The 14,995-nt window shown below is 39.3% G+C and overlaps 1 protein-coding gene and 1 pseudogene across 2 annotated transcripts; both read right to left on the reverse strand.

The window, feature by feature from the left end:
* Nucleotides 1–3,992: 3,992 nt before the first annotated feature.
* Nucleotides 3,993–8,127, reverse strand: LOC144661171 (methyltransferase-like protein 27; annotated as a pseudogene). The gene is made up of 4 exons (XR_013572226.1): nucleotides 7,988–8,127; nucleotides 6,598–6,736; nucleotides 5,273–5,655; nucleotides 3,993–4,177 (listed from the first exon to the last, which is right to left on the reverse strand). The product of XR_013572226.1 is annotated as a methyltransferase-like protein 27 (transcript).
* Nucleotides 8,128–11,337: 3,210 nt separating this feature from the next.
* Nucleotides 11,338–14,995, reverse strand: LOC144659996 (methyltransferase-like protein 27). The gene is made up of 3 exons (XM_078520537.1): nucleotides 14,754–14,995; nucleotides 12,433–12,811; nucleotides 11,338–11,726 (listed from the first exon to the last, which is right to left on the reverse strand). Exons 1-3 carry the CDS (start codon nucleotides 14,868–14,870, stop codon nucleotides 11,548–11,550), a joined length of 675 nt encoding a protein of 224 aa, XP_078376663.1. The 5' UTR covers nucleotides 14,871–14,995; the 3' UTR covers nucleotides 11,338–11,547.

The following is a 14,995-nucleotide window of genomic DNA, read 5'->3' on the forward strand; positions in this document are numbered from 1 at the left end:
GAAACAAAAAAAATACATCCGGTTATAAGCCCCCCCGGATATAAGCCCCTCTCTACCAGATGACAGTACTGAAAAGGGCTAAATGTTGCTTTATTATGTGTTTTTAACTTAAAAACGTATTGTCATCAACACTCCCGTGGCTCGTTTTGAAACGTTTTTTTCATTCCGCTTATAAGCCCTCCCGGATATAAGCCCCTCCGCTTTTAAGCCCACCCAAAACCCCTTACGAAGTTGTATAAGCCCAGGGCTTATAACCGGAATTCTACGGTACCGCAAATATCTCACTCGTGACTAGATTTTTCTTTGTATACACGCTCGCCTAAAGGCTCTTGAGTATACTGAAAAATCAAGTAACTCGTGGGATATTTCGCGGTATGTCACTCGAAAACATTTTATTATTTGCATGTCTTTCCTCGTATCTAATGTTTAAAAAAATTAACTAATTATGGCATCTGGCCTTTTACAGGCCTTTTATTGACGGGGCCGATGGACGACTCGCGACAACCCCAAGGAGATCGTAACATATAACTCTGTTAATAGTTTTCTTAAAATTGTTTGTTATGATAATCAACAATATGAAAACTCTTAAGTTGAACAGATTATTAAAACAGTTCAAAGTCTTCATAATGTGTATCTTAAAGAAAGGGAAACGTCTAAGAGATGTCGTTACGTAGTGTTACCACATGTCGTTTATATTAAAGACGGCATTGTTTTTCTGTCACGGGGTTTTCATTTGGGGTCTTAGCCTGAGGTATCCGTCGTCTTTTAAATCATGGGCTTTTCAGTCTTCGGTCTTCGTTTTTGGGTATTTACGCGTGATGTGTAAATAAAAAGTAAATTTAAGTGTGTCACAAAAATTGCGATCTTTATTAGATAGCACTGTATAAAATCTAGATCGTATGACCAAAAATTCTCCTGGTTGCGCAAGATGAAATAATTTTATACATGTAAAATTAAATCTTTGTAGAATTGTAACGTAAAGGCGATATTATTACCATCATTTAGATTTTATCACAATGTGTTTTCGACTGTCCCAACTTTATGAAAGATTGTCGCATGCTAGAAATAGATAACACATTTTAGATCGTTCGCAAAGACCATTGTTCCGTTCAGAGTGATCTCTCACTGACCTATCAAAGACCTCGTTGAAAATAAAAGACTACAATCAATTGCCGACAAAATGATTGTAACGTTCGGTTTTGGGAGCTAAATAGCTACAATTAATTATAAGTATGGTGTTCGTATCAACAAACCTGGTATCCTTTCAGTGACAAGGGTATTCAACAATTCAACAGTGAACGCAAGTCCGTCCTAGACGACCTTTGGATTGTCACGCATTCTCGGGGAATTGAATACGATCCTACAGCAAAAGGAGACCAAATACTGCATTGCGATTGGCTACCCGAGCGGACTACCCTGCCCGCTCGGGATTGCTGGCTGTGTCCCGCGCAAAAATAGTGTTTCTTTTTTGCGTGATAATAGGGGGTTATTTAACCATAGTGTTTTTGGGCAAGATACTTCTTGACTCTCCATGACCCATCGCGAATTAAATGCTGGTAAATAACACTCGCAATCGATAAGAGTGGTGGTGTTGGGGAGAGAATTACTCCTATTCGGTCTTAACCTCTCGCCTCCCGCTTTGCGCTGGCGTCCAGCTCACTCTCGATCGTTTCCAATCCCCGCGTTGGTAGAACAAAAACAATACTTATAGAGGGGTGTAAAACAGTCTAGGCTTAAACGCAGAGTACGTGTACAAGAAACGCTGGTTTATGTCAAAATAATAAAGTGCAAATTGCTGTGTCAGGTAAGAATTGGAAAAAAGGTGACGGGAAAAGATTCTTTCCTGGTCTTGAAACAGTCAGACAGGCAAAGCTGATTCACCTCTCGAGTGACTTAATGCAGTTCATGCATGCAACATAAACGTTTATTGTTTAAAAGAGCCGTCATTAGAGGATGATATCATATAGAAAATACAAACGGTATGATAGTTTTCTTTGTTTCTTTTTTTTTGGCTTGTTTGCTTTTAATAAAGCGGAGAAGAACTATTAACATAATTATAACCGCCGGCCACGCTCTGTGGGTTTTGTCGTTTTCTTATATACATCTTAATGACAAAACGTTCAATTCTCAAATATTATTTAAGTCTGCATTTAAGAACATTATCTTGACCGGTTGAACACGATATATATCAACTGATTAATGAGTAATTTTGGGATTCCATGTGATTACTGCATTTCGAATGTCAAAGGCGACCATATTCGATTTAATAACTTTCTTATAGGTGTGCTGGTTTATAATTTCAACTCACCTTCAGTCCTTATGCTGGTGGTTACCAATTAATAACTTCCTTCGAGAACCAAAACACTTGATTAGTAAAGAAAGACCTGGTTCCCTCCAAGGTGGGATTGTAGAAAAACGCTGCTATTTTTATTTGCATCTCATTGAATAACAACAGAACGCATTTGTCTCGAGGCCTCGAATTAATTATCCGCAATCCCACCACCCACCCTCCCCCTCGCCCGTTCCAAAGGTACTTGTTCGTTTGACAACAAGATGCTAATAAGAATCGTTTTTGAGACCGTATTTGTCAAAACCGGAGAAGGGTTGCCGATTTTTTTTCTCCGCTGATTTTAATCTACTTATGGCACAGGGACCGTGGAGCCGGGGCGGGGGGTGCCCCCCCCCCCAATATTTCCGGAAAATATGGACTTTCTAAGAAAAGAGCCCCTAAAGCCCCCCCCCCCCATCCCCACTTCAATTCAAGCACTAGTCAACCCCCCCCCCCCCCCCACCCCAAGCCCAATTGGAAAAAAATGTTCCGCGGTACCTGTATTGCAATCATTTGCCCTGTTGGCGAATTTCTTAATTAATCAGTTTAAAACAAAAGTGCAAAGCGCTCGCTAATATGTTCGTCAGTTTATAGCTCTACCGGTTTTATCGAATGCTATCTACTAGGTTACCATAAAGGACTGTTCCTTAAATGGGTCAAGCCAGCAGCTCTCGCATGGTATTACATGAATGGCCCGCTACCCTTCAAGAGAACAATAAAACAACATGCACGAACTATGCTTCTAGCCCCCAAAACAAAAATTTTGCATTTGCTACACTAGACGACCAGTAGTAGAATTACAAGCTTACGAGAGCAACTACACTACTGCCTTGAAGCTTCGCATTACTTAAAGATATTCCAAAGCAGGGAAAGTTCAACGTTTTCAACGTGTTTTAGACAGATGTCAAACGATTTCTTCTTACAGTCAAACCGGATGTTCTTTTGATGGGAACTTTGCAATGTTGCGGCGCAATGTTCCAATACTGATTGACAATTTGCTCATCGCAACTTACAACTTTCAATTCAAATTTGCTCAAACAAGTTGCAAAGTTCCGGTTTTCATTTTGCCGCATAAAACGAGGTTATACCACCTTTGTTTCAAAGAAACAGAAAATAATTGCCCCTTATTCGACTGTTCATCAACAGAATGCGAGATATAGGCGACAGGCTTAGTTTCATTGCTAAGCTAGGAATTACGCTTCAAAATTACAAACGTAAGCCGTAACTTGCGGAGCAAATTTGAATTTTTAAGTGCAATTCCAAGTTTGGCGATTTTAACTAAGCCTGTCGCTAATTTCTCGTAGTCTGTCGATAAGCAGTCGACCATAGGGCAATTATTTCATCCTTCTTTGAGACAGAGGTGGAATTATTATGTTTCATACGGGAAAAATGAAAACCGAAGCTTCGCAACTTGCTCCGGTAAATTTGAATTAAAAGTTGCAAGTTGCGACGAGCAAACTGTCAATCAATATTGGAACATTGCGCCGCAACATTGCAAAGTTCCCATCAAAAGAACATCCAGTTTGACTGTAAGATGATGTCTTGCTTTCTTCGTTAGTTGATGTATTTCTGCTTATACGACATTTCTAGCCTCGGCCAGTCTCATTAACAGGAGTTTATAACATTTCTTTACTTAATAAACAATCGAAACCGTTGTGTTTGTATCAAGAATTTAATTATTCAATACTTTATAAATGAATCCGTTGACCTGTTTTGGCAAATCATCGCCGATAAAATTTGGTATCATTTTTTTGGAAAAAGGCTGCCATCTTCCTGTTTGCTCGAGCTCCTGCATCTTCTCCTCATATTCCACCTCATGATTCCGCAGTGTAAAGCATAAAAGTCCTCCTGCAATGTGGCAAAAAATAATAATGTAAAACTGTTGAAAGATTTCGAAAAAATCTCTAATAAATATTTATAACTTCTAGCTAAGAAAATGGTTTGAACCCATTAGTATCGATCAGTTGGTCGAATGGAGTGATCGACCGGGTGAGGATAGTTGTAAAATAGCATGAATGTTGTGGATGTCTGACCTTCCGACAACCTGAGTGGGTCATCTTCAGAGTCAAGTGCGCTCACTCCTTCTCAGGACTGCCCTCCGCAGAATTGACAAATTATTTTAAAACTATCATTATTCATTCAAAATATTTCTGCGTTTCTGATTGGTTTTCAATCCCCGATTAATTACAGCTAACCGGCTAGCGCTGACCAACCTTGGAAGAAGGTCCTATTTAATATACGACGATTGGCGTAATTTAAATGACGTCAATTGTCCAATATAAAAATTAAGCGATCGCAACCTCGTTCCCACGGCATTAACCGATCGCAACCTCGTTCCCACGTTACACGGCAACTGCTCTGATGCACAACGACTGGGAAAATGGCGAGATTTGTACAGTTCGACGAGCAGAACATTCCCAAATTATTAGAAGACAAGAGGAACAACGAAAGGGATTCAAACGATTTTTAAAGCGTATTTACAAGAAAATACAATTTCTGAACCAGCCACAGTGGAGGACTTGGCGCAGTTTTACGAAAATTCTACGTCGAAGTTTGCAAGAACGATGGAAACCTGTACTCGAAAAAGTTGCTTTGTGACATCAGATTTGGCTTCACTAGACACTTAAAGCAACTTCTAATTATATAAATATCGACATTATAAATGACAGGGAATTTTAATCTAGGTAACTGAGTTGTGAAGTTTAAATCAAATTTTAAAGCGACCGTTGTTGTGTATTTTTGTACTTTGCGTTCTGTGAAAACCATATTTTAAAAATTCATTTCTGCATTTGGAGCTCTAGAAATATTTTAAATGAATAATAAAACAATTATTGAATTTGGATTTCGTATGATATGAAGAATTATGCAGTTCTCGGATAACACCCTTTTTCGCAAGATAAATCTCGGCATTCTCTCACAAATGAATATCTTACCTATACTTACCAGGTTTCACCATTCTGGTCATCTCGTCGAGAGCCTCTGGTCGCACATGCGCCGCAATAAGTGTACCAGTGCAGATTAGCACATGATACTCCCCTGTTTCTATGTCGGGATTCCGCTGCTCATTCAGTGCGGCGCAGATGAACTTCGTGTAGACGTTCTTCTTTTTCGCCTCGTTTAACATTTCTCGTGAAATATCCAAAGCATCAATATTGGTGTAGCCGAATTTGGAAAGTTCCACACCAGCTAGACCTGTTCCGGCCCCTGCATCAATAATCTTGATCTGACTTTGCGTTTTGTCCCGCCTGAAAAACATGTTTGATGGCAGCATCAAGAGATGCGGTCAGCGGCTTGTGATAAGCGACCCCAGCTGTATGAAGGACATCCTAAAAACACAACAACAATATAAATAAACTGAACTGCTTTTAAACTGTTTTAGTGACAGCGAAATGGCGTGTGGGAGGAAGAGGGTGAGGTGAGAGAGAAGGAGTCCCAGTATTGTTCCAGTATTTTGGCTTGACGTGGTTGCGTGGAATGAAATTTTGTATGGACTAAAAAAATCATAGAGGATCTAGTGACCACCATCATTGCTAGAGGAGGGGGCGGATGTACACAGGGTACATAAAGACCTTAGCTCCCAACCTACCACCGAACACTCAATCAATCACTCACCAATATAAATCGAACAACATATTATATGCTGTAATTGTCAGCAGCAAAACCCTCATACCCTCTCCCTCTGGCAAAGGGCACGGATTTGGGAATTTCGGGACGAGGTGTCCCTCCTTATTTTGTTGGTAAAATTTGTCGTTCCTAACATTAAAATTTTCGCCACTAATGTTCCTAGAATGCAAAAAATACCATTCCAGAGAGACTAGAATTTTCGGGTAATAGATGCCTCCGCGCATCCCGCATGTTTCTGTGCCGGCGTTAGGTTGCTCAGGCCTTTCCACCTCCTCCTCCTTCCCCCCCCCCCATCCCCCCCCCCCCTCCGCTGAATTTCGTGAATCAGGTCCTGGCCAAGACTCAAAAAAGGGATAGTAAACAATCTGTAGGTTGTGAATTCAACTGAGTTTCTAAAGCGCTTTTCGGCGTTCAATTTTCGCTTCTGCTTCGGTTTTTGCATTACTACGCTCAGCAACTTTCTCATCCAATCAGAATCAAAAGCAAAACCAATCGTGACTCTGCGCTGACACATGTTTTCCTGTGCATCGAATGCGTTAACTTGTGTTGATTGCCTGTGTCTTTTGTGACTCTTTGCATTTGGCCAGAGTGGTAAAGCGAACTTTGGTTTTACGACATTCAATTGTTGCAATTAAGCAGCATACCTTGTCATACTCAGTTGCCCAGTTGTTGTAAACATGTTTGATCTCATCTTCTGTTGTCTCGTTTGTTAGTTGGCTTATCTTTTTGCCAAAATATTTTTCATAACTGGTGTCGAACAAGGCCATTGTCTGCTCCAGATTCCTAAAAGAGAATACATTTTTTTTTGCGTTATTAATTATTTTATGAGCTTTCTGTTGTTTGTTTTTGTTTTAGTTTGCATTGCTCCTCATTCCTTTTCCTTTTTTCCTCCCCTCTCCTTTCTGTCTTTCGATGACTATACCTTCCAAGTGCAGTAAAAACACACGTATAAGAACCTAGATTTTTCCAACTTAGCCTAAATAGGTTCTTATATTAATGGCATTTAATAGGATTTTAGGCGACTTAGGTTGTCTTAAAAAGGTTCTTAATTTGATAGGCTACCAATTGAAAAACGAGCAATGAATAAGTCACTTTTAAGAGTATCCTGTCCTTCTAAAACTTGTCAATGAAGCATAAACTCCAAAACATCGGCAGTACCGGAACACTTGTCGTATGTTCAAGCGTCCACCTCATCACAATATATACAAAACGGTGGTTCATGTCAAAATAGTGAAGTGAAAATTGCCGTGTCATCAATTCCACACCAATTAACCGGGAAAAGGTGAGAACGAAAAAAGGTGACGGGAAAAGATTCTTAGTTCCTGGTCTTGAATAATTTAGGCAAAGCTGATTCGCCTCTCGAGTGACTTAATGCAGTGCATGCAACATCGGTCCACGTTTAGTGTTTAATAGAGAACAGTAGAGAATAATACCATACAGAAAATATTTACGGTCTGGCAGTTTCCTTTGTTTCCTTTGTTTTGCTTAAATTGCTTTTTATATAGAGATGAAGATAATTAACATATCCGCCCGAATTAACATATCCGCCCGCCATGCTCGGTGGGGCAGACTGATGTTTCATCGACTAAAGTTTACAAACTAAATGAAGACGTTTCTATACATTGATTTCCCAACGCAGACGACGTAGTAGAATTGTTGTTGCCGTTGTCAAAACTATATCATTCAGTCTTGCAAAAAATGCATACTATGATAATTCTGAGATCGATATGCTTTGTGAGTTGAGTCAACACTTTTATGTGCAGTGGTTTTGTCGGTATCTTATATACATCAAAATGACAAAATGTTCAATTCTTAAATATTACAAATATATTTTTCTTAGTTGAAGTAAGCACTTTCTCCACTTTAAGTCAGCATTTAAGAACGTTGTCTTGACCAGTTGACCACGATCTACATCAAATATTAAAGAGTTATTTTGGAATTCTATATGAATTACTGCATTTTGAATGTCTAAGGCGACCATAATTGATTTAATAACTTTCTTATAGGTGAGCTAGTTTTATAATTTGAACTTACCTTCAATCCTTGAGATAATGCTGGTGGATACCAATTTAATAACTTCCTTCGAGCACCGAAACACTTGTCGATTAGTAAAGAAATGACCGGTTCCCTCCAAGGTGCGGGATTACAGAAAAACGCTCCCACACTTATTTGCATCTCTTTGAATGGCTTGAATGGAACACATTTGTCCCGTGCCTCGTTCTTAACAGGAATGAATTAATCTTCCGAAATACCACCCCCTCCCCCCCCCCCCCCCCGTTCCAAAGGTACTTATTGGTTTCACAATAAGATTAAAACATGCGAATAAGAAAATAAAATAAAGCAAGTACACTCCGTCAACTGTATTGCAAAATGTAAGTTGTGTTCTTTCCCAAACTTGAGAATGAAATTAGAACTTGTAAATATGTAAAAGCAAGTCATTTTAACACGTCCACTTGCTGACGTGGTTGATAGACTTTTTATTTCTTCAACTCGGCACTAGTGATTTATCTAGTCTTGGCTCTATATATCAGTCAGTTATTCATCAATCATTTATGTATTTCACCACAACACATTAATCTGGGTAAACGAACTGTATTTACACGAAATTTACCTAGGAACTAACTTAATTCGGAAATGGTGATTTTAGTTGTTGGGTTTTCCGATGAAGCAATTTCTCGTTACGATTAGTTTGTTCTACTCTGTAGAATGATTGCACTTCTTGGCTCAAATTCGCAGAGTAATGAGTTCTTCAGAGATCATTAAAATCTAGTTTCTACCTTATTCCAAACATCTTCGGAATCCTGTGTTCTCCACTAGAAGACAAAACTTAGAATTCTGATACCTGTATTGCAAACGGAAACTTAAATTTCTTCACGCGAACATTTTTATCCATTTATCTTTTAACCATTCGTAGCATAGTCATTTATTGAAATACAATTTTTTTCACAAGTAAACTAGACTGTTCACAGTCCCCTATTTTTCCGTGAAGTCGTAGAGATCGATCGTTCAGTCCGACGGGCCGCAATCTTGGTTCACACGAACGCGAGCGAAAACTGGGGAGAGTGCAAAAACCCCGTGGGAAGGGTCAGATGCGGCGGAGCATACGCGCGTTTTGAAACGTAGGGGGTTCCATCGTACTACAAACCAACAGATTGCGAAGAAGAAGAAGAAATATCGTTTATTAAAAAACGTTTACACTTTGCAGTCCTTAGACTGAATTACGTGTAATTCAGGGGCCTAATAGAGTTTTGGGGAAACGAGTTTTGTTCAAAGTTCTACACTATAATTATTATCCCGCCAAGCACGATCCTGATAAAACGATTTATGTCTTGACAAACCAATTTTAAACTGCGCTAGCGATACTTTCGGCACTGAAATGTGGGGGCGCTGAGCCCCAAAATTTTTGTTTGGGGGGGGGGGGGGATACAGCCCCCGTGCACTCTCCCCCCTCCACCTGTACCGCCGCCTATGATTATTGCCTGTTAACATAAATAGAGCACGAATAACGCTGTAAGATCAGAGTTGTATTCAGCTTTGAACAGCAACGGAGGGATCATTAAACCATCTTTGTCAATGAAAAAGCTCTCCTTCATCTCATTCATCGTAACCACACTCCAAATCTACCCCGCGACAGTTTTAAGTTTTTCGTTAGCTTAACCTGTTTAGTCGGAATGAATAAGAATTAACTTTAGCAAATTTTAGTTTGTCGTAATTATTTCAGGTCAAAGAAGTAATAAATTTTCTATTGTATTACGGATCGTGTATGCTTCTTGGCAAGGTGTGATCAAATAAACGAGAGCCACTGAGCAGTACTTTTGTGGGGTTGTTTTGTTTTACGTTGTACAATTAATTAAGTTCCCACTTTTATTAATTCTGTAGATGAAATCCTACTGTGCGACATTCAAAGAAAACTAAGTTAATAAACAGTATACTTTCGTACAATCTAGGTTTTGCCAATTTTCACAGTTCCAGCCGCGATAATAATGGAGAGGGAGCTGAATGTAAGTCAGTTTCATGCAGTTTCTTAATTTTTGTGTAGGAAAATTTGTTAATTTGCACTGTTTGTTATATATGCTACTTTTGTGCTCGCTATAAGAACTTAACATTATTATTTTTTAGTGGAACCGGTTCCACTAAAACTCGCAGGATTAATGGCCATAAATCAGCTCGTGGACCATTAAGGAGAGGAAAAAAACACTCAACTAAAGTAAGGTAAGTTGATTTTTATTTCAATCGCTCCATTTTCACAGCTTACAGAAACAATCGCTATTTCCTCCATCCGACGCTTACATTTCGAGCTTGGCCTACCTGTGTAAGTACTGAATGAATTTTCTTTGTTTTTGGTAAGCAATGCGCGGCAGATTAAGCCTGAACTCCAGTTACTCGCTGCAAAACCAAAAAATGCATGTATTGGCTTAAATATTCGTGTACGACTCCAAATCATGGGCTCAGCTCGCGCACTTGCCCTGTATATGTTTGGGTTGGGGTGTGCCGCTGGGACTTTGAAACCCTTACCCTATACCATACCATGTTCAGCTGATCTTGCAACCCCATACTTGACTAGACACCAAATATCCCTACCCTATCCCAGACTTGCCTTTTCTTGAACTGTATCACTATCAGTGGTTTTAATGGAAAACTATCTGTCAACAGCGATGCGGCGATGATTTTATTTACGTTTAGGCCTGCGGCTCGTGTTTTAAGCTACACTTGTTTCGTGGCCGCGTCACTTCTTTGCTTGCAAAGCACGATATGGTACATGATTATATAATATATACGGTTTGAAAAGTATGTTATATTCTCAAGTCTTATGTTATAAGTACAACCCTTCCCTAGAATGTACTAATTGTGTTCTACATAGAAACGTAACAGAAACCGCAATCCTTAAATTTCTGTTGGCCTCCCTGTGCATACGTAACCTGCATAAAAAAGAAATAACTAACATGAAATAATACTTAGAACTTTGCAGTGACATATTCATAAAGAGGATCTTCATACACTATTTTCAGAACGAATTGAAAGTACGAAGGTTAACTGCATGCCGAAGTTTGAAAAGTCGTGAAACGACTCCTGGTGTGCACATTGAACCGGTTCAGGGCTGTGTTGTAATTCTTATCGCAGCCGATGTAGAACAGTCAGGTGATTTCTTTCAAAACACAAACAGAGATATCAGCCTCATCGGCCATGTAGTGATGGTAAATTAATGACCGTAGTTTGTTCAAGCAAATAAAACAAGTGGTGTAGATCGGCGGCCACTGTATTTGTCATTGAATAAAACCACCGTTTCCACGCCAATTCGTTCTCGAGATTCTATCTTGACCTCATAAAAATAATCTACTCTTTAACTCAAACGAGTACAAAAAATTAGTGAGTCAATCAATCAATCAATCAATCAAAATCTTTATTGACTCTAAATTAAACAAGATAGCAATACTGCTAAATTAACTATTTTAATAAATGAAATGAATAAGTCTAACTAATTTCGTATGATTAAAATCGATACATCCTCTCCAGTTCTTTCATTTGCAAAGTAGATTACGAAATATGCGAAAAAAGCCGACAGCATTTTTGGTTACATTTTACTTTATGTAAAGTTAGTTCTTGAGTACTTTAAACACAAACGCATTAGTTTCTGTTTGAAGTCCTTCAATGTTATAAAGTGGAACTTTCTCTTTTGTAACATTTTCCAAAATCCCGACATTCGCCAATTCCAGCAGCTTGCCTTGCCATTCCGTCATATCCTCTTCAAAGATATCAAAGCAAAGAAAACCCCCTGCAATATAGAGTGAAATAGTGAGCTCACACAAAGAACTAATGATATTAATTTTTTTCTCTCATTTGTAACTCTATGGCTATTTATATGTGGCAAAAAGGAAGATTAGCAGTGGAATACCGTTTTGGCACATACATCTAACACAAGGTCCGGGGTCAGTACAGTTTTTTTTTTTCTCCAGGTGAATATTAATACCTCCACAACTGAGCCTTTAAGTTACTTTAAACCCGTATTAGCCAAACGTGTGTGGGAAATATTAATATAAGTATTTTTCTGGGTATTTTTTCTGTTCCCGGAGGACTTGAAGATACCCGCCCCAGCCTTACTCTTTAACTGAATCCGCTATCGTCCGACCTTGTGTAGCCAGAGACTAAAACAACAAATAACTAACAAATGCAAAATCAAAGATAACTAACAAAAAGGCCAAGCTATTTTTTACACGCGATCAACATGACAACTTTTTAATTAACCACTGACAAATGGCCGCAAATTTTAGCTCACAAAAGACCGTATAGAAGATTTTTGGGGGAAGGCGGGGGGGGGGGGGAGAGGGCGAAGGGGGGGGGGGCGTTGACGAACTGAACTGACCAATGACCTTGAATTTTAACTGTTGACAAAAAAATGGCTATACCCCTTTTAACTGGGACCCCGTGAAACGAACGCTGATAGCTAACTGTCAAAAAGAAATTAAAACTCAGCTCCTTGCCTTTAGACACAAACCGGCACATTTCCGCCATAGCACTTGGTATGATATGCTTATTACCAATGGCGTTGACACAGACAAGTGCGTCATAGGCCCCCGTTTCAATCTCGAATGTCCGCTGGTCAGTAAGTGGGGCGCAGATGAACCTCTTATACACATTTTTCTTCTTTGCTTCGTTTAACATTTCTTGTGACATATCCAAGGCGTCGATGTTTGTGTACCCGAGTTTATTAAGCTCGACACCGGTAAGTCCAGTTCCTGCCGCCACATCGATTATTTTCATTTCGTCTTTTTCTTTGTTGGGAAAGGCCTTCAAAACTGCAACGTCTAATATGTGTGCTATATGCTTCCAGCTCGTGTAGGGAATTGTGTGCAGCACAGTCTGAGAATAACATTGGGATTATATTAGTGCAGCTATAACTAGTAACTTTTAAGTAATTATGGAACTTTAAATATATGAAATATCTAGAAGTTATTAAAGCAATCAGTGTTTGACATGATAAAAAACGGTTTGTATCTGATCTTAAAAACGGTTTAAAAGATGTTAAAAAACCGTATAAAACTGAATTTTCGGTACTTCTTTGTTAACTTCATCAGAGTTAAAACGGTTCAGGTTATGCATAATAAGTTTTTATATACCGTCGGTCTCTAGGAATCTTCCCAATGTTAAATAGACTTGTGGGAAAAGTACATGCTCGTTCACACAGTTAATGTCCTGGATAGAACGTAGCGCTACTAGGAAAAGACGTTTTTGCCTATTGTTCACATTTCTCTCCAAAATTTCTACGTAATCAGGACCTTGATTTTCTACGTAATCAGGATGAATGTCATGGACTGTTGTCATGATTGTGTCGTTTATTGGCAGCTGAATTCAGCAACCTGCAACCTTTTGACAACTCAGCTGTGATCAGGGATGACAAGGCACTCCACCCACCCACCTGGGCTAGCCTGAGTCCCTCAGGGCGAGGGAGGATGGGTGCCAGTGAATTGGAAGCCTTTTTGTCAGTCTACTGGGTACCTTTTGTTGAAACAGGGAAAAATAAATAAATAGATGAATAGACAAACAAACAAACAAACAAATAAATAAAGAAAGAAAGAAAGAAAGACATAAATAAAGAAATAGAACGGTGGGTTTTGTCTTCTCGAGAAGTGTCTGAGCTCACCGAGGCGGAGCCGAAAGAAAAAAAATATATACGGTCATGAGAAAAAAAAAACTCACCCTTTCCCGTGAGCACAGTCATTAAGTGTTTCTTATATACCTCAACGAAAATAATTATATAGTAGACCCCGGTTCCCGGTAACTCGAGCTCGGATGACTTGAACTATCCCGCTAACTCGAACTAAGCCCTTTTTCCTTGGATTTGACCCCACTTTTCAGTCATTTTTACTCGGTTAACTCGAACTCGGATAACTCGAATTGCCCACCAACTCGAACCAAATTTCGTTTCCCTCGATCCATCAAATTTTCCCCCGATTACTCGAATTCTGGTTCTTGGAACTCGCCATGGATGGCCATTGAAATATCCCATTAGTTTTTTCTTGTCCGTTGTCGTGTAATCGGATTTAAACACGAAAAGTAACAGTACATTAATTTGATGCAACGAACAGATCACGTATTTGACAGTAATTTCCCGACCTTATTATACAAAGGGCATGCAACGCATGCAGAAGCAGTTACCTAAATAACAGTAGCTGACACCTTGTAGCTCCTTGTGCGTGATGAAGACTGTTATCCAACCGCAGCTTACATTTTTTAGCCTGCATAGCAGGCGTCTGTGAACTTTTTTAGCGCGTTTAAAAGAGTGCGCGATTGCGAGAAGGCCGCGCAAGAAAAAAATCCTCGATTATTGTCTCAACAAAGATTGCGTTATATTTTAGCGTGACTTTTGATAAACGACATACGATACGCGTGGGCTAGCTTAAAAATAAAAGCTGCAAGAAAGGTCAGACGGCCCTTTTGGTCATAGCGGCCCTGTATATTATGAGAATTAAAAATTCTGTCTACTAAATCTAATAAATTCCATCATATAAGATAAGTCTCTTCCGTTAATACATTGTAGTGTTCCATTCTAACTGTACGGAAGTATTTGCCTTTGTGTTCTACGCGGCGATTTCTTGTTATTAAGTTAAACTTGATTTCTGTTCGATTGTGCGAAACAGACAAACGGACAAAAAGACAAAACGACAAAAAGATCCGGTCGTTCATGGTCATGCGATGGCATAAACCGATGACGACGTCACTTACACATCATCGCTTAAAAAATGCATAATCTTGGTGCAGTTTCTGACGAGATACGTTTAATTTTGCGTTGATGAATCGTTACCTTGTCATACTCGGCCGCCCAGTTGGCATAAATGCGTCTAACATCATCCGTCGTTACATCTTTGTTTTCTCTAAGCCACTGTAGCTGCTTATGATATTTTTCATCTGTAGGCGTCATTTTTTTGCTGGTGCAAAACTAGCACTGACAACCCCTAAAAAACGCACAACAAGTTTGAGAAATGACACTTGAGAACGACGTCCTTTTGACTTGTTCCAATCTCGATTCTAATCGGTTGAGCACGA

The sequence above is a fragment of the Oculina patagonica genome, chromosome 7, assembly GCF_052425735.1.
Source record: "Oculina patagonica isolate OP01 chromosome 7, crgOcupat, whole genome shotgun sequence".
Classification (NCBI taxonomy): domain Eukaryota; kingdom Metazoa; phylum Cnidaria; class Anthozoa; order Scleractinia; family Oculinidae; genus Oculina; species Oculina patagonica.